The sequence below is a fragment of the Bos javanicus genome, chromosome 13 (assembly GCF_032452875.1).
Source record: "Bos javanicus breed banteng chromosome 13, ARS-OSU_banteng_1.0, whole genome shotgun sequence".
Taxonomy (NCBI): domain Eukaryota; kingdom Metazoa; phylum Chordata; class Mammalia; order Artiodactyla; family Bovidae; genus Bos; species Bos javanicus.
In genome coordinates, this window is record NC_083880.1 from 23,227,277 (window position 1) to 23,253,155 (window position 25,879).

Genomic DNA, 25,879 nt, shown 5'->3' on the forward strand with positions numbered 1-25,879 from the left:
ATTTAAAAATCCACTTGTTAAAAATATAAAAACCCTTTCATTTTCAGTTCACTTCCAAGAACAATTATTTGACATCAGAGAGGATTGAGAATTACTAAGCTAAATTTTTAGCAAAAACCTCTGCACAACTGCTTAATGGAAATGCAAAAAGAGCCTATGACTTATAGCAGACCCAACCATACACAAGAATTCTTGCATCTGGATCTATCTCTCTTGGCTCAGTTGGTAAATGAATCTACCTGTAATGCAGGAGACTGGGTTAGATCCCTGGGTCAGGAAGATACCCTAAAGAAGGGAATGGCAGCCCACTCCAGTATTCTTGCCTGGAGAATAGAGGAGTGGGCAGAGGAGCCTAGTGGGCTACAGTCCATGGGGTCACAAAGAGTCAGACATGACTGAGCGACTAACACTTTACATTTTACTTACACTTTGTGAAGAATCTTTCTCACTTATGACATCCTTCAGACTAAGCATTCATACAAATTGAAATTAAAATCTACCCTTTAATTTATCACATAATGTTCAGCCACATTTCTAAACTTACACATAATTTTTAACAGTATCTCTCTCAATAAAGATAGACAGTGATAATATTCTTCATTTTTTTGGAGAAAATCTTGATTTAATCAGTGCTTTGGTTTTAAGGCTAATTTTTAAAAGTATTTTATCCATTGCTTAATTTTATTTCAAAGTATTTAACTTTTCCTCATTGTTAAAACACTTCCTTTATTTGAATGATGATATTGTATGTTTATTTATTTTTTGATTGGAAAATCCCATGACTTCCCATCACACTAAGAATAAATTCCAACTGCAGCCTCACCTTATACCATCCTCTCTCTCATCACACTGATCTTCCTTCAGAGCATACCAGGCTCATCCTGTTTTAGGACCTTCACCCTCCCTTTGCTCCAGAACTCTTCTAGATCTTTGTATGGCTGCTACTGCCTCAGGTAGGCTTATCTTGATCCTAACCTAAAAGGGCGCCCTGCTGCTCTCTTTTACATCACCCTCCCCCCCCCCCATTCAACCCTCTGCCTAGCGTTTACCAATCTCAGTTATCTTCGTTTATTTTTTTAAAGATCTTTTTTTTGTGGACCATTTTTTAAAGTCTTTATTGAATTTATTACAGTATTGCTTACGTTTGATGTTTTGGCTTTTTGGCCCCAGGGCATGTGAGATCTTACTTCCCCAATCAGGGATCAAACCTGCACCCCATGCATTGGAAGGTGAAGTCTTAACCACTGGACCTCCAGGGAAGTCCCTTAGTTATTTATCTTCCTTGTTCATTCATTATTTGTTTCTTTTGTGTGACTTCAGTCACTAGAATGCAAGCTTTATGAGAGCCTGATTTTGTCTGTCTAGCTCATTTCTCCAAATAGTGCCTAGCCCATATTAAGTTTTCAATAAATATGGTTGAATTGAAAAAGAAAACTCCTTTCCTTCTTCAAGGGTAATAACCTACTGTATTATGGATCAGATTCCTAAAACAAAACAATCAATTAAACTGGAGAAATGCCTAAGTTCAAACCATAGGAGAATAGCCAGCTCTTGAGGCAAGCTACGACATGCATCACAAGCTTTATGTTTCACCTTGTAGAACCTAGCAGTTCATGCGGGAGGATGGGATGAACTGACCTACACTGGTTGCAACTATTTGGTTGGGTCATAAGTCTAAAGCAAGACTGACTCACCAGGGACACTGTAGGCATGCTTAGTCATTTTGATCAGTATATAATAAACGAGTAATGACTTTTATTTATTTATTTGATGTTTGATCTTATTTATTTGTTACTCTTAGAACAATCTCATTTTTGACTGGACTCAGACTTAGAAGTAGAAGCTCTCAGAGAGGACAGCCTCCGTCTCTTGGCAATTTGTTCCTGCCGTTTTTCTTTGGCCTCCTTCATTCTCTTGGCCAAAAGTTTAGCATATTCTGCAGCCTCGTCTTTATTTTTCTTAGTACGCTGTTTCTTCAGAGCAATACGCCGGCGTTCGTGCTGCAGAACTCGTGGAGTCACAAGACGCTGAATCTTGGGTGCTTTAGTCCTAGGTTTCTTACCATCTTTGTTTAGGGGCTTCCGCACAACATATTGGCGGACATCATCTTCTTTAGAGAGATTGAAAAGTTTGCGGATTCTGCTAGCTCTTTGGGGACCCAGGTGACGAGGCACTGTAGTATCAGTGAGTCCAGGAATATCCTTCTCCCCTTTTTTCACGATGACCAAATTGAGAACACTCAGATTGGCATCTACAATGCAACCCCGTACAGATTTGCGCTTTCTCTCTCCAGTCCTCCTTGATCTGTAACAGAAATGCCCCTTACTCAGTAGCAGGCGAACTCGGCCATGGGTCAAGACACCCTGCTTCATGGGGAAACCCTGCTTATGGTTCCCGCCACTGATTCGGACCACATAACCCTTCCATTCTTCACCCAGAGCGTCAGCAGCAACTTCTGTGGCCATACGCTTCTCATAGAAGGTACGAAGTTTTCGTTCATAGTCCACTTCAATGAGCTTCCGGCAGCCAGTGGCCGGGAAAGAGATGTTCAGCTTCATTCTGAAGCAGCCGATAGCCTCCGAGGCGCCACGAAAAAGAGGAGTAATGACTTTTAAAAACAAATTAGACTCTAACGTGGCACCAAAATGAAGACTAGGTCCAAAAGTTCTTCAGTGTTACAAAAATTCTCACTGACATCTTGAATAAATACAGCTGACAGGTACAATTTATATTTATGTTCACCTAAGTAGTGATACGGAGAAGGCAATGGCACCCCACTCCAGTACTCTTGCCTGGAAAATCCCATGGACGGGGAGCCTGGTGGGCTGCCGTCTATGGGGTCGCACAGAGTCGGACACGACTGAGCGCCTTCACTTTCACTTTTCACTTTCATGCATTGGAGAAGGAAATGGCAATCCACTCCAGTGTTCTTGCCTAGAGAATCCCAGGGACAGGGGAGCCTGGTGGGCTGCCATCTATGGGGTCGCACAGAGTCAGACACGACTGAGGCGACTTAGCAGCAGCAGCAAGTAGTGACAGGACAGTTCAGTTCAGTCACTCAGTCATGTCTGACTCTTTGCAACTCCATGGACTGCAGCACTCCAGGCTTCCCTGTCCACTACCAACTCCTGGAGCTTGCTCAAACTCATGTCCATCGAGTCAGTGATGCCATTCAACCATCTCATCCTCTGTTGTCCCCTTCTCCTCTTGCCTCAGTTTTTCCCAGCATCATGTTCTTTTCCAATGAGTCGGCTCTTCACATCAGGTGGACAAAGTATTGGAGCTTCAGCTTCAGCATCAGTCCTTTTGATGCATATTCAGAACTGATTTCCTTTAGGATGGACTGGTTGGATCTCTTTGCAGTCCAAGGGACTCTCAAGAGTCTTCTCCAACACCACAGTTCAAAAGCATCAGTTCTTCGGTGCTCAGCTTTCTTTATGGTCAAACTCTCGTATCCATACATGACTACTGGAAAAACTATAGCTTTGAATAGACAGACCTTTGTTGGCAAAACAATGTCTCTGCTTTTTAATATGCTGTCTAGGTTGGTCATAGCTTTTCTTCCAAGGAGCAAGTGTCTTTTAATTTCATGGTTGCAGTCACCATCTGCAGTGATTTTGGAGCCCAAGAAAACAGTCTGTTACTGTTTCCATTGTTTCCGCATCTATTTCCCATGAAGTGATGGGACTGGATGCCATGGTCTTCGTTTTTTGAATGTTGAGTTTTAAGCCAACTTTTTCTCTCTTCTCTTTCACTTTCATCAAGAGGCTCTTTAGTTCCTCTTCACTTTCTGCCATAAGGGTGGTGTCATCTGCATATCTGACATTATTGATGTTTCTCCAGGCAATCTTGATTCTAGCTTGTGCTTCTTCCAGCCCAGGATTTCACATTGATGTACTCTGCATATAAGTTAAATAAGCAGATGAAAATATACAACCTTGATGCACTCCTTTCCCAATTTGGAACCAGTCCATTGTTCATGCCACTGATAATTCTAATTTTCCTCCAGATTTGTCCTGTAAGTTCTAAGTCTTACATGCAGAGCAATAGTATTTCCAAGAAGGCTTAGATATGCAAATATGATCATTTTATACACTCACTATAAAAGATTTTGAAGCCCAACCTATTCTTTATTTAGTATAGAGTTGCATTTTATGGAAACATCACTGTTTTCATTTATATTCAAAAGCAATGGGTGTTGATATTTCAGTTAACGTTACTGTTTATTAGGTTTTTCATCACGTATCTTGTCCACATAATATCACAGCTGTGGTTAAAGTTTGTTTTATAATGATGTCTCAAGCTGTATTTTTTTAACATAAAACACTTTTTTTTAAACAAAACATTTTCTTTTAAGCACATGGGAATATTCTCATTTAACATAGAATAATGCTTATTCACAATTTTTTAAAAAAAAATTAAAGCCTTCATGGTAGGGTCATCATATTTAGTAAACAAAAATGTAAGACACCTAATTAAATTTTAATGTCAGATAAACAACTAATATTACATGGGACATACTTATACTAACAAAAATTATTTCTTTTTTATCTCACACTCAAATTTAACTGGGTATGTTATCTGGTAACCCTAGTCTACCTTTGTTTTTCCCACTTTTGATAGAGATATTGGTTGATATATACGTAGTCTTCCAGGATATAGTGATGTCTTCATTACTTTTTTGTTTGCTATTTTTAAAAGTTGTCAGCTTTTTTAAAATCAAAGTGTGGAGGGGAGAACTCCATGAAATAAAATGGAAACCAAGCAATAAAGGATTTCATTATGTCAAATAATTAAAAGGCAAATATTGACTAAGCATTTACCATGTATAAGGCATTGTATTACAACATGACGCAAGCACAAGAAAAGGGAAAAAGAGAAAAGACAAATTCTCAGCCTCTAGAGAATTTATAAATTTTGTGGGGAAGATAACACAGATACACATAAAAAGATAATAAACAGTACAAGGTAATAGATGGTAAGAGCCAAAGGAGTAATAAAGACCAAGAGGATTCAGGAGATTGATCCTATTTGTGGCTTTAGAGAAAGAGAGAAGGCAAAAGGGGAGTGTTTTACTAAGTTCTTTATGTTCATCATCCTTTTTAAGCCTCCTGCTATGGTCTGAATGTCTGTGTGGCTCTCCACAAATTCACATGCTGGAATAATAATGCTCAATGTGATAGTGTAGGGGTCCCCAACCCCTGGGCCACAGACTGGTACCTAGGTCCATAGCCTGTTAGGAACTGAGCCACACAGCAGAAGGTGAGTGGTAGGCAAGCAAGCAAAGCTTCATCTGTGTTTACAGCCACTCCCCACCATTCACATTACAGCCTGAGCTCAGACTCCCGTCACATTCTGCATTATGGTAATATAATTATTTCATTATACATGACAATGTTGTAACAATAAAGTGCACAATAAATATAATTTGCTTGCATTATCCTGAAACCATTCCTCCCACCCTGGTCCATGGAAAAACGGTCTTTGACAAACCAGTCCCTAGTGCCAAAAAGGTTGGGGACCAATGATACAGTGTTAGAAGGGGGGACCTTTGGGAGGGTGGAGTTCTTATGAATGGGTTAGTGCTCTTATAAAAGAGGTCTTTAGTCCCTTCTACCACGTGAAGACAGAGAAAGACACAGCTATGAACCAGAAGGAGTGTTCTCACCAAAATGTGACCATGCTGGCACCTTAATCTTGGACTTCCCAGCCTCCAGAACTATGAGCAATACATTCTTGTTGTTTATAAGCTGCTCAGTCTGCAATATTTAGTTACACCAGCCCAAATGGGTTAAGATACCTCCAAAACAACCCTCTGAGATTATTACTATTCTCAACATCAGTTTCCAAGGAGGGTCTACATTACATGCCTATGGTCACACAGTTAGTGAGCAGCATATCTGCTTCCACCTTAAGTTTTCCTGAACCCAAAGCTTCACTGCTGCCTCTGAGATGATAGGAGAGAAGGCTAGAGCCTCTACTGCTATATGGAGCTCCTAGAGGTTTGAGTGGGAAAGAGAGATGAGAGGATTATTTTAGAAAATAATTTCTTCACACATTGCCCTAGACATTGTGGATACAAATACTCATTCAATCACACTGGATTTTAATGATACTAAAGAAAGTGTCACATATTAGAAACATTGTGAAATCAAAACAAACTGAAATGAATTGGTGACTGTTTGCATGTAGAGGATTTAAGAGAGCAAGAGAGAAGAGGAAGACTCAAAAATAAGTGAAAACCTGAGAATCCACAAAAAACAAAACAATGAAAATCTGTTAGAACAAATAGACGAAGTCAGGAGAGTCATGGGATTTTAAATCATCACACAAAATCAGTTGTGTTTCTATACACTGAACAATCTGAAAGGGAAATTTAAAACACAATTGCACTTTTAATAGCATCAAAAAGGATAAAATATTTACTATTAAACTTAACCACGCAGGTGAAAGAAAGACTTGTACACTGAAAACAACAAAACATTGCTGAAAGAAATTAAAGAATACACTAATAAATGAAAAGACATCCTGTCTTCATGAATTGAAAGGCAATATTGTTAAGATATCAATACTACCTAAACTATAGGATTGATCAGCAGATTCAGTGCAATCCCTATCAAAATCCCAATAACTTCCCTGATAGCTCAGTTGGTAAAGAATCCACCTGCAATGCAAGAGACCCCAGTTTGATTCCTGGGTCAAGAAGATCCACTGGGGAAGGGATAGGCTACCCACTCCAGTACTCTTGGGCTTCCCTGGTGGCTCAGCACTGGGACGACCCAGAGGGATGGTGTGGGGAGGGAGGAGGGAGGAGGGTTCAGGATGGGGAACACATGTATGCCTGTGGCGGATTCACTTTGATATTTGGCAAAACTAATACAATTATGTAAAGTTTAAAAATAAAATAAAATTTAAAAAAAAAAAAAAAAAGAATTCGTCTGGAATGTGGGAGACATGGGTTTGATCCCTGGGTTAGGAAGATCCTCTGAAGAAGGGAACAGCTACCCACTCCAGTATACATTAGAACCTTGCTGTTTATAGACAGAAAAAAATCTGTTCTAAAATTTATATGGAATTTCAAGGGACTCTGAGTAGCCAAAACAATCTTGAAAAAGAACAAAGCTGGAGGTGTCGTATTTCCTGATTTCAAACTTACTACAAAGTTACAGTAATTTCAACAGTGTGGTACTGGCATAAAGACAGACATACAGGTTAACAGAATAGAAGAGACCACAAATGATCCTTTACATATATGGTCAAATGATTTTTGACAGGAATGTCAATAGAAAACGACAGTCTTTTCAACAAACAGGACTACAAAAATTGGATATCCAGGTGCAAAAGAAAGAAGTTGGAAAATTCAGGAGACAAGATGGCAGGGTAGAAGAACCCTAAGCTCACTTCCTCTCATGACTACAGCCAAATCACAACAGTTGAACAACCACCAATTTAAAAAAAGGAAGTTGGACCCTTATCTTACAACACATAAAATATTATTCAAAATGGATTAAAGACCTAAAAGTATTACCTGAAACCATAAAACTTCTAGAAGAAAACTTGGGGGAAAATCTTCATGATATTGGATTTGACAGTGATTTTTTAGCTATGACACCAAAAATACAGCCAAAAAAGGGAAAATAGTTAAATTAGACTTCATCAAATTTTTAAACCTTTTGTGTATCAGAGATGCTATTAACAGGATGAAAAGACAATCCACATTTTGGGAGAAAATATTTGCAAATCATACATCTGATAAAGGATTAATAACCTGAATATATAAAGAACTCATACAGCTTAACAACAACTAAAAAAAACCCAAATGACCTTCAAAAATGAGCAAAAGATTTGAATAGACATTTCTCCAAAAAGATACAAAAATGGCCAATGAGTATATGAAAAGATGCTCAATATTGCTAGTAATTAGGGAAATGCAAATGAAAAGCTCAGTGAGATACCCCTTCACACCAATTACAATGGCTATTACCAAAAACACAAACCAAAGTAACTGTGAGAATGTGAAGACGTTGGAATCCTTGTGCACTGCTGATAGGACAGTGAAATGGTGCAGCTGCTGTGGAAAACAGTATGGTGCATTTTCAAAAAATTCAAGATAGAAAAACCACATGATCCAGAATTTCCACGTCTGGGTACATACCCAAAAGAACTGCAACTGGGGATCCAACAGGTATGTGTGCAGCATGTTCACTGCAGGACTATTCACAGTAGCCAAAAGCCAGAACAAAGCAAATATTCATTGATAGATGAAGGGATAACCAAAATGTACTATATACATATAATTAAATGGAATATCATTCAGCCTGAAAAGGGACAGAAATTCTGATAAATACTACAATATGGGTAAATCTTATTCATTATGCTTATCCACTGGATTATATGGACTACAGTGAACCATTATGAGGTGAAGTGAAGTCAGTCACAAAAGTACATATAATGTATGATTCTGCTTATGAGGTATCTAGAGTAGTCAAATAAAGAGAGAGAGAGACATTAGAATGATGGTTTCCAGGGGCTAAGGGGAAAGAAGGACAAGTTCAATTACTGGGTATAGTTGAGGAAGATTAAAAAGGTCTGAAGATAGATGGTGGTGATAATAGTGCAACAATATGAATGCACTTAATGCCACTACATGGGGCATTTTAAGAGCAATGTATACACCACTATGTGTAAAATAGAGAACTAATGCGAACCTACTGTATCAGGAGCTCAGTCAAGTTTCCTGTGCTACGTACTCAAGCACTCAGTGCTCTGTGGTGACCCCAAAGAGAAAGAAATCCAAAAAAGAGGGTATATGTATATGTATAGCTGATTCACTTTCCTGTACAGCAGAAAGTAACAGACCATTGTAAAGCAACTATACACCAATAAAAATTTAAACAAATAAATGAAATGGTTGAAATGGTCAATTTCATGTTGTGTCTATTTTACCACAATAAAGAAAGAAAGAAAGTGAAGTCACTCAGTCATGTCTGACTGTTTGCGACCCCACGGACAGTAGCCTGCACCAGGCTCCTCTGTCCATGGGATTTTCTAGGCAAGAGTACTGTACCACAATAAAACACTTTTTAAAAGAAGATAATGATATTTGGCAAAACTAATACAATTATGTAAAGTTTAAAAATAAAATTAGGAAAAAAAATAAAAGAAGATAATGTAATCTGTAAACCCATCAACTGTGCACAAATATATGAGAGCCTACAGAAACCTCTCTGATTATGGAGCATCCCCTAGCATTCCCTGTGCAGCATATGTGTATGTCTGGTATAGCATACACGTATAGCACTTAATTGTCTGATATAGCAACCAAGTGGGGGCACCTATATAAAAATAGGTATTACTTAATAGTAAAGCTTAATTTCTTCCTTACTTTGTTTGGAGAAAAGAAAATGATGAAAGTAGAAGCTCTGACATTATCTTTTCAGACTTCCGAGGGGCAGAGGGAAGCTGCAGTGGTTCGCTGGATCCAGTGCTGGGTAAGTAAGATGAAGACATAGACATGATGGTGGAGTTGGCAATGGTGGAGGCCATGCGGGGTCATGGTGGGGTCTTGGTGGGATGCTGTGGACGGGAACTGCATGGAGTGTGTTGAGGAGAGGTTGTGGAAATGCTGTGATTATAACCACTACCTTCAAAGTATTTTGCTTTGAAGGGGAGCAGAGAAACAGGAGGGGAATTGAAAAGTATTCTGGGGTCATTTGAGGTGTTTTGATTTTATTTTTCATAGGACAGATTACAGCATGTTTGGATGCTGGCAGGAAAAGTCTAGAAGAGTTGGGGGAATGGTGAGAGCCTGGCCCTTAAGAACAAGAAAGAGGGTGGCATCTGGGGCCCAAGAGGATGAGTTAGCAGGGAGCTTGGTGGGGTGAGGTGTGTGCAGAGAAGACAGTCGCTTTGGTGAAGGAAGGCTTAGAGAATGCTTGTGTGAGGAAGTGAGGTGGGGGAGGGGCATACACAGGGAATTTGACGGGAAAGAGGGTAGAAAACAGCCATTTTGGAGCTGGGAAAGCAGATACACCAGGGATGTAAAATAAGATCCTGGTTAGTGAAGGGTATCCTTTTGTGATTTGTGATTTATGATTTGCAGTGAGACTCTTCATTTAGCAGGGATGTATGTTTTTCTCCAGCACTCCTCCGCTGCTCAGGGATGGGCACAGATCAGGCTGAGGGTTGGTTTTAATTAGGCTGGGGCTTTGCTAGAGAACAGAGGGAGGGAGAGACCAGGAAGTTCATGCGGATTTCAAGGTGTGCGTGGTGATGGCTAGGAAGAGAATATTAGGGTGCGGATCAGGTTTGGTCTTGGCTGATGATGAGGCTGTCATCATGATAGTGGGCATCTGAAGTAGGCTGAGGAAGTGATCATTGGCGGTGAGAGGTCAAGGAACTAAGGCCATGACACAAACATGTGGCAGTGGGGTGTGTCAGGGCTGTGCAGGGCTTGTGTATGTGCGTGCTAAGTTACTTCAGTCGTGTCCAACTCTGTGTGACCCTATGGACTGTAGCCCTCCAGGCTCCTCTGCCCAATGGGATTCTCCAGGCAAGAATACTGGAGTAGGCTGCCATGCCCTGCTCCAGGGGATCTTCCTGACTTAGGGATCGAACCCACATCTCTTATGTCTCCTGTATTGGCAGACAGGTTCTTTACCACTAGTGCCACCTGGCAAACCTGCACAGGGCTTAGGAAAGTCTAATCTGATCCTCTTTGGTTCCATCTTGGTCAGTAGGTATGCGTTTTCCCTCTGTGGCTCTGTCCCCATACAAGATGAACAAGTTCCCCACCTTCTGCTCCAGGATACAATATAAGCCTGGGAACAGCAGGATGCCCCGGTGGGTGGGAGCTTCCTTCCCATGTAAGGATGGCTCAGTACCAAGTCCTGTCCACTTCACTTCCTTTTTCTTTCAACTAAGGGTCTTTCTTTCCCCATTTCAAGAACTCTGCTCCTCCTAGACTTTCCTCTTCCTTGTGAACCATCCGCATACCTTCTCTTTCCTTTTCCTGGAGCCCCAGCATACTCAACAACATGTCTGGATCTTTCTGTCTCACATGTGCAGTAGATGCTCCTTGGAGTCTGCTTCTTCTTCTCTGTGTGCTGTGAGAAAGAAAAACAGCCTTCAAGTTTCTAGAGAGGGCAAGAGAGGGGAGAAATTTATGGAAAGCACACAGGAAATAAGAGGTTCACCCTGTCTCGGATGCATTATCCATGAACCTACAGAATAAGTTGTCAAAAAGTAAAAACAGGAGTAGAGATGAAAGAACAGAGAATGAGGCAGGTATTAAAGTCATCAGTGACTAAGGCGCAATGATCTGGACAGCAAGATGTTTGATGATATGACTATTGGAGGAAGGTGGGAGAGATAAAGCCTGCAGATGGCATCTGAGGGGCAAGGAGGACTCTCCCATCCTTCTGGTCTCAGGAACATGAGGTTTGAGAGCGACAACCAGCTCCACTCTAGAAGTGAAGTAGTGACCCCAGGGGCAGAGAACTTTCCATTCCAGAGGAAAGGTCTATAAGGGCCAGGATCCCCCATCCATCATGTTCCTCTTCATATCTCCATCACCTTGTACAAAGCAATGTGTATGCGGAGTGTGTACAACAAAGGCATATTGAATAAATGGGTGGGCAGTTAATGGCACCCCACTGCAGTATTCTTGCCTGGAAAATCTCATGGACAGAGGAGCCTGGAAGGCTGCAGTCCATGGGGTCGCTGAGGGTCAGACACGACTGAGCGACTTCACTTTCACTTTTCACTTTCATGCATTGGAGAAGGAAATGGCAACCCACTCCAGTGTTCTTGCCTGGAGAATCCCAGGGACAGGAGAGCCTGGTGGGCTGCCATCTGTGGGGTTGCACAGAGTCGGACACGACTGAAGTGACTTAGCAGCAGTTAATTGAACCCAATGTTTATACTGAAATCATGTGCCACAACCCAAGCACTCTTCTAGAATCTGTGGCAGCCTCAGCTTCTTGCGTCAGGATATGTGGCTGCCATGGGGAGCACAGAATGCTCAAGGGGATCAGTTGCCTGCCCACCGAACGAGAACAGGATGCTGGAATCAGACTGAAATAAAAACGACCTGAGTTGTGGCCATTATCAGGATGTCTAATAGATCTGTTTCTCCATCAGATTATGCTGGGGGTAGAATTTAGGGAAAGACGAGCAGGGAGTAAGTCTCTTAATATCAGCTGCATCAAAAAAAAAGAAGGCTTGTGAGTGGGAATTTCCAGGGAACTGCCCGACAGGTCACATAATGACAGCTGTTTGGCAATGGAGCATTGGGGAAGCTCCAACATTTTATCCCTTTCAGTGGCTGCTATTGCTTTTCACCATGATTGCAGGTTTGTTCAAGGCTACCCTGGAGCTGGGGAGAGGAGGATGAGAAGAGAGTAGGTTAAAGTGCCACAAAACTCAAAGTCTTTTACCACGATTGAGTGTTTTTCTTGAATAAGCACTCCTCAAATTGTTACAAGCATTTGGTTAATTCCTAGAGTTCTGAAAAAGTTGATTTTGACCAATTTTGCTAGTGATCTTTTTCCTTTTATAGAGGAATGAATTTTCAGAGGTCCTTACTCTGCATTCTTGGAAGGCATATTTCTATTTTTATTATTTTTCCATTTTTATCTTGAGATCATTGTGAAGTCACATGCAGTCATAGAGAATAATGCAATGATCCTGTATACTTTTCATCCAGTTTCTCCCCAAGATAACATCTTGCATAACTAGCATACAGTATCCGATGGAGGAAAATGATACTGCTATAATTCAGTGATCTTATTCAGATTTTACTATTTCTATGTACTCGTGTGTGTATTTAATTCTATAACATTTTATCAGTAGATCTGTGTAACTACCACTACAGTCAAGATAACTACCAGTTCTACCACAAGGACCCCTCATGCTATCCTCTTATAGCCAGTCATAGCATCCCCTGCCCCTACAATCACCACTCCTAACACCTGGTAACCACTGATCTATTCTTCAGGTCTATCGTTTTTGTCATTTAAAAAGTATCACAGGCTATATCATACAGTGAAATATTATTCAGCAATAAAAAGAAGTAAGAGTATTGACATCACAACGTGGATGTATCTTGAAAACATGCCAACCACAAAGGATCACATTCTGGATGATTCCATTTAGGAAATGTTCAGAATGGACATATCTATGGAGACAGAGAGTAGATTAAGTGATTGTCTAGGGCTGGGTGGGATGGGAGGGAAAGGATGGTGATGGCTGAAAGGTGCAGTGCTTTTTGGGGGGAATTAATGAAAATGTTCTAAGTGTCAATATGGCAGTGGCTGTGCATCTCTGTATCTACTAGAAACCAGTGAATTGTATGCTTTACATGAGTGAATTGTATGGCATGTGAATTATATATCAATAAAAGCTGTCAAGAAAGAGAATGCTATATAAATGGAGCTTCCTTGTTGGCTCAGTGGTAAAGAATCTGCCTGCCAGTGTAGGAGATGTGGGTTTTGATCCCTGGGTCGGGAAGATTCCCCTGGAGAAGGAAATGGCAACCCATTCCAGTACTCTTGCCTGGGAAATCCCATGGACAGAGGAGCCTGGCGGGCTACAGTTCATGCGGTTGCAAAAGAGCTGGACATGCCTTAGCAACTAAACAGCTATAAATGGAATCATACCGTATGCAACCCCCTCCCTCCCCCCACACCAAGACTGGTCCAATTATTTTTAAACAAAAGTTTTGGTCCAAAAGAAAACGTTATGAAAAAGTAGTAGATACACATAATGTCTACATTATGGTTTATATGTAAGATATAGTTGAGCGTGACAAGAGGCAATGGGGCATGACCACAGAGGTCGTGTTTTTGCTCTCTGAGGAGTCTGTAACATTACCATTCACATTCGAATGCAATTCAGGTAAGTCTCTTTTCAAGTCTAGTCTAAGGATGGGATTTATCACCTCTTTCTGAGTCAAAAATGGCATGGATGAAAAGCTGTTTCAGCTCAATTCAGATAAAATAGATTTTTATTGAAAGAGAAAGCAAGAAAAATCATAGCAATACACAAACACACTGGGCTTCACAACATCAGCTGCTTCTAGATTCACAGATAAAAACTGTGACTAAGAGAGCCTTTCTGTTCTTGGCACAGATTGAACACTCTCCTTCCGTATGTAGCTCTTATCTTGTTTTCTGTATGATTTCCCTGTACACTAGATCATTACAAAGCTTTTTGCTGGGAGAACCATATTTGTAGACCTCACATAATTCGTTTCTGGTGGAAATAAAGTAACTGTTCATCTATAGACTACTGTCCCTTGATCGATGTTATCAGGATTATTCACTCTTGGCATTCAGTAGAAGGAAACTTGACTGGGTCCATATCTCAGTGTGTGATATAGTTCCAAAGCTAGAAATTTGGGAACTTAAAATTTTCGAAAAGAGACCCTAAATTCTTTAATAATTTCAAAATAGCAGGCTTTATCAATGTCCTGAAATGTATAAGTTGTGCTGTGCTGTGCTAAACCACTTCAGTTGTGTCCGACTCTTTGTGACCCTTTGGACTGTAGCCTGCCAGGCTTCTCAGTCCACAGGGATTCTTCAGGCAAGAATACCAGAGAGGGTTGCCAAGCCCTCCTCCAGAGGATCATCCTGACCCAGGGATCGAACTTTTCTCTCTTACATCTCCTGCACTGGCAGGTGGGTTCTTTACCACTAGTGCCATCTGGGAAGCCCAAAGTGTACAGGTTATTTGAGTGGTATTTAGCCCGTATTTGAGGAAGAGAGGAGAGAAAGAGACAGCAAGAGAAAGAGAGAGAGAGACAGCAAGGAGAGAGCGAACCATCAAGGCTATTACCATTATTTTGACTCTGGGTTCACTTCCACCGTGTATTGCATTTTCAATTTAAAACGACATGAGTAATTAATCTTTTACTGAACAAACTTCCACAGAGGGGTACCTTCCTGACACTAGAGAAATTAACTCAATAGAAATGTTTCACAAGAAAGGCGTTTCATAAAAGTTAGGACAGAAATCAGTCTCTAAACCAGAGGTTGGCAAACGTCTTCTGTATGTGGCCAGACTGTAAATATTTTAGGCTTTGTGGGTCAAATGGTCTCTACTGCAACTATTCAGCTCTGTCACTGGAGCCTGAAAATAGCCATAGGTATTAGGTAAACAAGTGGACATGACTCTGTTCCAATAAAACTTTATCTATCGATAATGAAATTCGAATTTCATATAATTTTCAACAGTCATGAAATATTTTTCTTTTGATTAAAAAAAAAGTCTTAGCTTATGAGCTATAAAAAAACAGGCAGAAGGCCAGATTTGGCCTGTGGAGATTAATGTGTTAGCCCTACTCTAAAAGGATGAAAGAGTAGAAACACTGAAGTCTGTGTAACAGAGTGGTTTGGAACCCACGTTTGGAGTCAGGGTTTAAATAGGGACTGTGCCACTCACTAGTTGTGTGACCTTGGACAAGTTATGCAGTCCACTTACAACCATGTCCTCGTCTGTGAAACGGAGATGGTAATAGACATTCCACAGGATATCTGTGAAAATAAGATGAAGGAATACATGTAAGTGTAGCACGTGCAAGGTCATCGTGAATTTAGTTACCACTAGAATGAACGTCTTGAAAAGTGCCTTCCCTTTTTCCCATAAAGCCTTCCCTTTCCCCCAGTCTCTGCCTCCACACTGGAATTTGTGAGCAGGATTTTTATCAAGACAGCACCTATCAGGCTAAATCTTAGAGTCAGTCCTCAGTCCTTATTCTCTCACCCCACACATTCAGTTCAGCAGGAAATCATGCCCTCTCTACCCTCAAAATATATCCAGAATCTGACCACTTCTCCCTGATCTATGCCACCATCAACTTTCACCTGGTCTTTCTGCTCCCACCTGACCTGTCTGTTTTCCACAGGGATGCTTTGAAAATACAACTCAGATCACTTCATTTCTCCTGCTCGTATATTTGGCTGTGTCAGGTCTTAGCTGTGGCATGCAGGATCTTTCACTGCAAGATACTCGGGCTTAGTTGCCCCATGGCATGTAGGATCTTGGTTTCCCAAACAGGGATCAAAGCTATGTCCCCTGCATTCAAAGACTGGATTCTCAACCGCTGGACTACCAGAGAAGTCCCTCAAAAATTTCTAATCACTCCACTCAAGAGAAAACCCTAAGCTCTTACCACAGAAACCCTTGGATCTCTTATATTCTTCTCCTCGCTTCCTCAGCTTCAACCACAAAGCCTCACTATTCTTCAAACATGTCAACCTTGCTCCCACTTAATATTTATTGGTATTTCTTTCTGGAATGTTCTTTTCCCAGATAACCAAGTGTTTTTGATTTTACTACTTCTTTCGGGTCTGTGCTCAAATATAATCTTGCTAGGAAAGCATTTCTTGCCACTCCTTAACTCTCTTATCCTACTTGGGGGTCACACTACCACCTTCTGCCATGTTTCATGTTTATTTGTTGACTGAATGCCTCTCGCCACTACAATGTAAGGTCACAAAAGCAGACTTTGTGTGTCCTGTTCACAGTGGTATCAGCAATGTTTAGAACAGCATTTGGCACAGGGTAGTTTCAAATTTGTTCAACAAATTATTTTATTATCTATGAATCTTTGAGTTTAAATAAATAAAAGTGTATTTACTAAACTTTTGCTGCTCTAAAAGTTTCTGAAAATGAGAACTTTTTTGAGTATTTTTCTTTTTAAAAAGCTGGAATCAAGATTGGTGGGAGAAATATCAATAACCTCAGATATGCAGACAACACCACCCTTAGGACAGAAAATGAAGAAGAACTAAAGGGCCTCTTGATGAAAATGAAAGAGGAGAGTGAGAAAGTTGGCTTAAAGCTCAACATTCAGAAAACGAAGATCATGGCATCTGGTCCCATCACTTCATGGCAAATAGATGGGGAAACAGTGGAAACAGTGGCTGACTTTATTTTTCTGGGCTCCAAAATCACTGTGGATGGTGACTGCAGCCATGAAATTAAAAGACGCTTACTCCTTGGAAGAAAAGTTATGACCAACCTAGACAGCATATTAAAAAGCAGAGACATTACTTTGCCAACAAAGGTCCGTCTAGTCAAGGCTGTGGTTTTTCCAGTAGTCATGTATGGATGTGAGAGCTGGACTATAAAGAAAGCTGAGTGCCGAAGAATTGATGCTTTTGAACTGTGGTGTTGGAGAAGACTCTTGAGAGTCCCTTGGACTGCGAGGAGATCCAACCAGTCCATCCTAAGGGAGATCAGTCCTGGGTGTTCTTTGGAAGGACTGAGGTTGAAGCTGAAACTCCAATATTTTGGCCACCTGATGCGGAGAGCTGACTCATTTGAAAAGACCCTGATGCTGGGAAAGATTGAGGGCAGGAGGAGAAGGGGATGGTGGAGGATGAGATGGTTGGATGGCATCACTGACACAATGGACATGGGTTTGGGTGGACTCTGGGAGTTGGTGATGGACAGGGAGGCCTGGAGTACTGAAGTTCATGGGGTTACAGAGTCGGACATGACTGAGCAACTGAACTGAACTGAACTGAACTTTTTAAAAAGAACTTATTTATTTGGTTGTGATGGGTCTTAGTTGTGGCATGCAGGATCTTTAGTTTCGGCATGTGAACTCTCAGCTGCAGCATGCGGGGATCTAGTCCTCTGCTGCTGCTGCTGCTGCTAAGTCGCTTCAGTCATGTCCGACTCTGTGCAACCCCACAGACGGCAGCCCACCAGGCTCCCCCATCCCTGGGATTCTCCAGGCAAGAACACTGGAGTGGGTTGTCATTTCCTTCTCCATTGCATGAAAGTGAAAAGTGAAAGTGAAGTCACTCAGTCGTGCCCGACTCTTAGCGACCCCATGGACTGCAGCCTACCAGGTTCCTCCGTCCCTGGGATTTTCCAGGCAAGAGTACTGGAGTGGGGTGCCATCGAGTTCTCTGACCAGGGATCAAATCTGGGCCCCCTGCACTGGGAATGTGGAGTCTTACTCACTGGACCACCAGGGAAGTCCCTTGAGTACTTTTCTTGTATTAATTTAGAATAAATGTTTGTGTGTATTAGTTGTGCTCAGTCATGTCCAGCTCTTTGTGACCTCATGGACTGTAGCCCTCCAGGCTCCTATGTGCCTGCAAGTTTCCAGGCAAGAATACTGGAGTAGGTTACCATGCCCTTCCCCAGGGGATCTTCCCCACCCAGGGTTAGAACCTGCATCTCCTGTGTCTCCTGCATCGAGGGCAGATTCTTTACCACTGAGCCACTGGGGAAACCCATATTTAAGGACACTTTCTATAAATTGTAAGGGCTTCCCATCAGGGAAGAAGCTCAGTTGGTAAAGAATCCGCCTGCAATGCAGGAGACCCCGGTTTGATTCCTGGGTCTGGAAGATCCCCTGAAGAAGGGATAGGCTACCCACTCCAGTATTCTTGGCCTTCCCTTGTGGCTCAGCTGGTAAAGAATCTGCCTGCAATGTGGGAGACCTGGACAATGTTTGATCCCTACTCTATAAATTGTACAAAATATTTTCACTCACTTCTCATTAAAAACTAATCCCATTACTGCAAAACCAATGGCAAGAAGGGGTGAAGTATCACATCTTTCTTCTGGGTGGTCATTTGCTGACTTGAAATTCAGCAGTTCTACTTCTGTAGGGGGAAAGGGGGCAAATAAATATTGGAGGAGGGGATTAGTCTTTGTCACAGTTTTCTGTACTTTTTCGTTGTAAAGAGCTCTCCCTCTCTTCTTCCCCAATTGTCTCCTACCCTCATCTATTGCTTTTCTTTCTCAGTGTGGATTCAAGAAAGTGATCAATTCCTGCACTAGAGTTTAGCCCAAGGTCATCTCTCATGGACTCTGAAATACCCCACCTGTCACTGAAAGTCTCATGCCTTCTTACTGTCAGAGATTCTGCATGAATCGCCCCAGGACTTGTAGTCACATACATCGAATCTATGCTTCTCTTCGGGGCATTACGAGGTGGGGAGTAACGTAATCCTAGTACTGAATACTCAGGAGATACAGTAAGAGAAACAGGCCACTAAGAGGATCCTGTATATTCAGAAACAGTCTTCTGGGTTGTGGTTGTTGTTTTTAAAAATATTTGGTATGTTAAACAATTATGTTGGGACTTCCCTGGTGGTCCAGTGATTAAGACTTCGCCTTCCAGTACATGGAGTGTGGGTTCGGTCCCTGGTCAGGGAGCTAAGATCCCATGTGCCTTGTGGTCAGAAAACCAAAACATTAAACAGAAGCAATATTGTAACCAACTCAATAAAGACTTTAAGAATGGTCCACATTAAAAAAAAAAAAAAAACAAACTTAAAAACCAATGATGTTGTTCACAAAAGGCTGTTTCCAAACAAATGAGGATTTTATTCTAGTATTTTCCTTTTTTTTCCCCCTTCTAGATTATTTTGAAAGGTACCCTGCCCTGAACTTGGTTGTTGCTGTGACTCAGGAGACAGTAATTTGCAGTACACATCTAAAATATGATTTGAAGAAAGTCTGAATATATTTTGACTTAAGCATGCAGTGAATGAATGCTGCAGAGAGTGACTCAGGAACCCCTCACACCACCTCCCACTCCCCAGCTCTCAGCTAAATCCTCCCTGGGAACTGCCCTCAGCCAAAAAGAACCACCCGACCTTCCTGACGGCTCACAGCTGAGGACTGGACAACATGGAGCCACGCTGACCCACTTCACTGCCTCACGAAGGGCCTTCCCAGCGCCAGAGCTGTCTGTGAGACCCCACCACCTGTCAGCTTCTCCCTCAGTCAATCTTGTTTCCTCCCCATTCCCCACAGGTAAGATTCACTTCAGCCCCGTAAGATTCACTAACAATTACTACACACAAGTCTTCATCTCAGAGTCTGTTTCCCAGGGAAACTGACCTCAGTCAGCTTCTAAAGACCCTGATTTGAAGAATAGTCCTATTAATATTCTAGTCTGTTTTTGTATGTCAGTCAGAGCACCATTCTATTTACCTGATTACAGGAAGAGATAATTCTGGGTGGATTTTTTTGTTTGTTTCACGTCACAATAGAAAAAGTATTTTTGGAAAATGTGAAAATAAATAAAACTCAGAACTCTTTATTTTTAAAATTTGTGGCCAAGGTAATCTTATGTTAGAAAATAAAAATAAATGTTCTTTATATTCTCTCTCTATTATTAGTTTTTAAAAATAAAGCAATAAACATTAAAAAATGATTTGTGAAAAAAAGAGAATTAATAATAAAGTAGAAGAACTGGTAGCAGTTATCTAAACTTTACCACTATTCAGGTTCAAGAATGGAAAATATTTTCAATTTATATATATATATATATATATAAAAATTGAAAGTATTTTCTATATATATATATTTCCATATTATATATATACATATATACACACACACACACATACAACTAGAGATATAATTTATATGATATATATAAATTCTAAGATTATACTGTGCTCTACAAATTAACTACAAGTTGAGAAAGTAACTAATGAAATATTGAGTACTTAAGGGCCTACCAGTTTACACAGATATAATTAATTTTACAACCATATCATGAGGTAAGCATTATTGTCCCAATTTTATAAAGAAGAACTTTATAAAGTTTCAGAAAAATTAAGTCATTCTTACAGATTACCCAAACAGTATGTGGTAAGGTCAGAGTTCAGCTCAGATCTGCCTGCTTTCAGGATTGAAGTCATGATGTAAATTCATACTGTGTGTAGTTTCTGATTTCTAAATGGACGAATGGGTTTGATCAGGGACTTCCCTGGTGGTCCAGTGCATAAGACTCTGTGCTCCCAATGCAGGGGGCCCTTGTTCGGCCCCTGGTCAGGGAACTAGACCCCACATGCCTCAACTAAAATTCCCTTATGCCTTAACTAAGACCTGATGAACTGGGCTGGACCAGACCACAGAGTTTGGTTCTAGAATGACAATAGATAACAATAGTTCACAGAAGCTTTTATTAAGTTTTACCCCCAATAACAAATAAGAAATAGAAGATATTCTTTTACATGTATATATAATTTTGCTTATTTTTTGGCTGTGCAGGGTCTTCCTTGCTGCATAGGCTTCTCTTACTGTGGAGCCCAGGCTCTAGGGCACTCGGGCTTATGTAGTTGTGGCATGTCAGTCAGTTAGTTCAATTGCTCAGTCATGTCAGACTCTTTGCAACCCCATGGACTGCAGCACGCCAGGCTTCCCTGTCCATCACCAACTCCTGGAGCTTACTCAAACTCATGTCCATTGAGTCCATGATGCCATCCAACTATCTCATCCTCCGTCATCCCCTTCTCCTCCCACCTTCAATCTTTCCCAGCACCAGGGTCTTTTCCAGTGAGTCAGCTCTTCATGTCAGGTGGCCAAGGTATTGGAGTTCAGGTTCAGCATCAGTCCTTCCAATGAATATTCAGGACTGATTTCCATTAGGATGGACTGGTTGGATCTCCTTGCAGTCCAAGAAACTCTCAAGAGTCTTCTCCAACACCACAGTTCAAAAACATCAATTCTTTGGTGCTCAGCTTGCTTTATGGTCCAATTCTCACATCCATACATGCATGACTACTGGTAAAACCATAGCCTTGACTAGACAGACCTTTGTTGGCAAAGTAATGTCTCTGCTTTTTAATATGCTGTCTAGGTTGGTCATAGTTTTTCTTCCAAGGAACAAGAGTCTTTTAATTTCATGGCTGCAGTCACCATTTGCAGTGATTTTAGAGCCCCAAAAGTAAAGTCTCTTGCTGCTTCCATTGTTTCCCCATCTACTTGCATAAAGTGATAGGACTGGATGCCATGATCTTAGTTTTCTGAATGTTGAGTTTTAAGCCAACTTTTTCAGTCTCCTCTTTCACTTTCATCAAGAGGCTCTTTAGGAGAGAAAAAGATGGCAGAGAAGTAGGTGGACATGTAGTACATCTCTCTCCACGGATACATCAGGAATATACCTTCAGACAAAGAAGTGCATGCAGACTACCAGCTGAGAGTGGACAGGAGTATCTGACCAGTGGAAAAGAATATATAGAACCACACAAAACTCAGTAGGATGAAGGAACTAGGGGGGAAATCAGGAGTGTTAGTAGGACGGGACCTGCCCTCCACGGGTGGGGGAACTGAAGCAGGGGTCCGATCCCCACAGCAGGGCAATTGTCTGAGTCAGAGGAGAAACATTTAAGGCTGAGAGTGAAACAGCTGATCTGTGGCAGCCTAAATGGAATGAGAATCAGACAGTCCTTGCCGCAGTCATACAAACACCAGGCAGGAACACAAGTCTCCTGGAAGGGGCAATGGCTGGGAGCTGGAGTTTAGGGATTGTGGAGCAATCCCAGGGCAAGGGCTGCTGTTAACTGCGAATAGACAGATCAAGGGGATGTGAGGGAGGAGACTGTGGTGGGAAATGCCTGTGGAGGAAAGCCAGGCAGCCATGGAAGCAAGGCGATACTGCTGAGTTACGCGTAAGGGGTGAAGCCATCACCATAGCCTCTGTCTCTCCACACACCAGCATCGGCAGCTGAACAACAGAGAGGCTGGCCCACCAAACACCTGACGCATTGAACTACAGAGTAGAACCCCACACAGGGTGCTCCTTTCAGTGACTGATGAGTGGAACTACAGAGTAGGACCCCCCTCCCTGTACCCAGATTGCCCCTTTAAGTGACTGACCTGGCGAACAACAGAGAAGGACCCCAGGCAAGGGATCCCTCTAAGTGCTTGAATGGGCAGAGCTACAGAGAAAGACTCGCCAAAGAGCCTTCCAATCACCAGCTACAAGAGGCTCGAAAAAAGACTGATGGGGCCGTAACTCCTGCTGCGGAGGCAGTCTGTGTCCTTGCACACTTGGCGCTGCCAGGGTCCCTGCAAGCCAAGTAGCTACACCACCTTCATGCTCAACTCTCACTGGGGCAGAGCTGCTACAGGCAAAAAAAAAAAAAAAAATCTTGCATCTGTGCGTGCAGGGTCCTTTCGGACCTGTCCAACTCTTCATGACCCTGTAGACTGTGGCCTGCCAGGCTTCCCTGTCAGAGAGGGGATTCTCCAGGCAAGAATACTGGAGCATATTGGCCCATACTGGTTGCCATACCCTTCTAGAGCACTATATTTCCTGCTGCCCTAGACACCAACCCCCCTGAACCCCTGTGACCCAAGCAGTTGCACCACTTCCACACCTGGCTCTCATAGGGGCAAACCCAAGCCCTCTAGGGCAGCCTCAGGAGCTAAACCCCAGTGGACGACCCACATGTAGAGGTGGAAATAAAACCACAATTGAAACCCAGGGGCAGTGTGGCTAAGGAAGACAATGCAAAACCTTCCCACCAGCTGTACAAGTCATACGATTAAATCCAGAAGATTTAAATCCACAAGATCAACTAAGCAGACTCTGTGTCTATGGAATATATAAAAGGCCACTGAGAGCTCGCACAAAAGAAAACGCACTATCTCTGATAGCTGTGGACATTGGAGGCAAGAACACACAGGAGTAGGACCAGATTAGAATGTGAGCAGGCTCCAGAGTAGGTCCAGAGACCAGCAGTGTTGGAGGGCATCCTAGGGAGGGAAGGTGGACTGTGATTCCCAGCGAGGGAAAGGACTCTGACAGCAGTGACTCAAGAAAAACATTTATTATTCTATATTTTTGACTTGTTCTATAGATTCTTTTGGATTTTTTCCCCCTTTCTTGCCCCCTCTGTTGTAGTTGTCAATTTTATTGGCACTAAGAAATCCAATTAAGCTTTTGAGCTTTTTTTTTTTCTTTTTCCTCAGACACATTTTTTTTGTTGTTATCATAAACCTCTGCCTCTACATTGGGCTTTTGCAGTTCTGTGAAGTTTTCCTCTTTTTTTTTCTTTTCTCATTTTTTAATTTTAATTTTTTAAACATATTATTATTTTTTCTACATTTATTCCTTCATTTGCATTTCCTACTGTTCTTTTCCCCTTGCAGTTACTCTTTAATGTATATAAATCTTCATCTACCTCTATTTAACTTTGTATATCTATTCTTTCTTTCCTTTCTTCTCAACATATTTGTTAGTTTTGTTTTCATCGGCACCGTGCTTTAGTATTGTTTTCCAGTTTGTGCTTAAGTGAGTTTTTGTTCTTAACTGGTAAATATAATTTTTTATTTCCTTTGTTCACCAGATCAATCTACAGTACTTTGTTGGACTGTGTTCACTTTGCTCATGGGTATATATGTATATGTGTATAGTCCATTATTTTAATTATCATTTGCCTGATTTTGTAACTGCCATTTGTCTGGGGTTCATCTTTGGTTTCTTATTATTGGGTATTTATTTTACTCTCCCTTCCCTGGTGGCTCAGAGGTTAAAGCATCTGCCTGCAATGCGGGAGACCTGGGTTCGATCCCTGGGTTGGGAAGATACCCTGGAGAAGGAAATGGCAACCCACTCCAGTATTCTTGCATGGAAAATCCCATGGACAGAGGAGCCTGGTGGGCTATACTCCATGGGGTAGCAAAGAGTTGGACACGACTGAGTGACTTCATAATGCCATAGCAAACCACTTGTGTAATCTTCATTCCTGACCAGAGATCAAACCCTGAGCCTTTGGAGTGGGAGCATTGACTCCAAGACCCTACACTACCAGAGAACTAACCCTACGGAGTATCAGATAGTGAGAATCACACAAAGGAAACCACTTGAATACAAGACCGGCATCACCCAATCACCAGTAGCACCCTGTACAGGATGCCTCATCTAAACAACAAACAAAATAAAAATACAAATACAATCATTAGCAGACAGGGGTACCACCTCACTCAGCCTTGCCCATCAGAGGAAAAACAAACAAACCAAAACTCAGCACAAATCTCTCCCTATACAAAGTTTACACAAACCACTGGACCAACCTTAGGAGGGCAGAAACCAAAAGGAAGAAAGAATTCAACCTTCTTCAAGAAACTAATTCAACTTTCCTTGAAGCCTGGGAAAAGGAGACCTCAAACACAATAACTTAAAAAAAAAGAAAAGAAAAGGCAGAGAAATACTGCACAAATGAAAGAACAAACTAGAAATAGAAGTCCAAATAAATGAAGAGGAAATAGGCAAATTACCTGAAAAAGAATTCAGAATAATGATAATAAAGATGATCAAAAACCTTGAAAACAAAATGGAGAAAATGCAAGAACCAATTAACAAAGACCTTGAAGAATTAAAGAATAAGCATATAGAGACAAATAACACAATTACTGAAAGTAAAAATACTCTAGAAGGAATCAACAGCAGAATATCTGAAGCAGAAGAATGAATCAGTGAGCTGGAAGATAAAATGGGGGAAATAACTTCTAAAGAGCAAAATAAAGTAAACAAAATGAAAAGACCTGAGGACAGTCTCAGAGTCCTCTGGGACCATATCAAATGCACCAACATGCAAATTATATGGGTCCCAGAAGAAGAAGAGAAAAAGAAAGGGTATGAGAAAATTTTGAAGAGATTATAGTTGAAAATTTCCCCAACATGGAAAAGAAATAGCCAATCAAGTCCAAGAGGCACAAAGAGTCCCATATAGGATAAACCCAAACAAAAACAGGCCAAGACACACACTAATCAAACTAACAAAGACAAAACACAAAGAAAGAATATTAAAAGCAGCAAGGGAGAAGCAACAAGTAACATACAAGGGAAACCCCATATGCTTAACAGCTGATCTTTCAGCAGAAACTCTCCAGGCCAGAAGGGAATGGCAGGATATATTTAAAGTACTGAAAGGGAAAAATATGCAACCAAGATTACTGTACCCAGCAAGGATCTCATTCAGAATTGATGGAGAAACATAAAGCTTTTCAGACAAGCAAAAGTTAAGAGAATTCAGTACGACCAAACCAGCTTTACAACAAATGTTCAGTTCAGTTCCGTTGCTCAGTCATGTCTGACTCTTTGCGACCC

At 41.4% G+C, this 25,879-nt stretch overlaps 1 protein-coding gene and 1 long non-coding RNA gene across 2 annotated transcripts in view; both read right to left on the reverse strand.

The window, feature by feature from the left end:
* Nucleotides 1–1,762: 1,762 nt before the first annotated feature.
* Nucleotides 1,763–2,578, reverse strand: LOC133259044 (small ribosomal subunit protein eS6-like). Its single transcript, XM_061435984.1, has one exon. It carries the CDS (start codon nucleotides 2,556–2,558, stop codon nucleotides 1,809–1,811), a length of 750 nt encoding a protein of 249 aa, XP_061291968.1. The 5' UTR covers nucleotides 2,559–2,578; the 3' UTR covers nucleotides 1,763–1,808.
* A 12,724-nt stretch (nucleotides 2,579–15,302) lies between these two features.
* Nucleotides 15,303–25,879, reverse strand: part of LOC133259038 (uncharacterized) — a 157,792-nt gene continuing 147,215 nt past the window's right edge. Inside the window, exon 3 of the long non-coding RNA XR_009740242.1 lies at nucleotides 15,303–15,533. This is a non-coding gene — a long non-coding RNA (uncharacterized LOC133259038). The remainder of the gene's footprint in view (nucleotides 15,534–25,879) is intronic.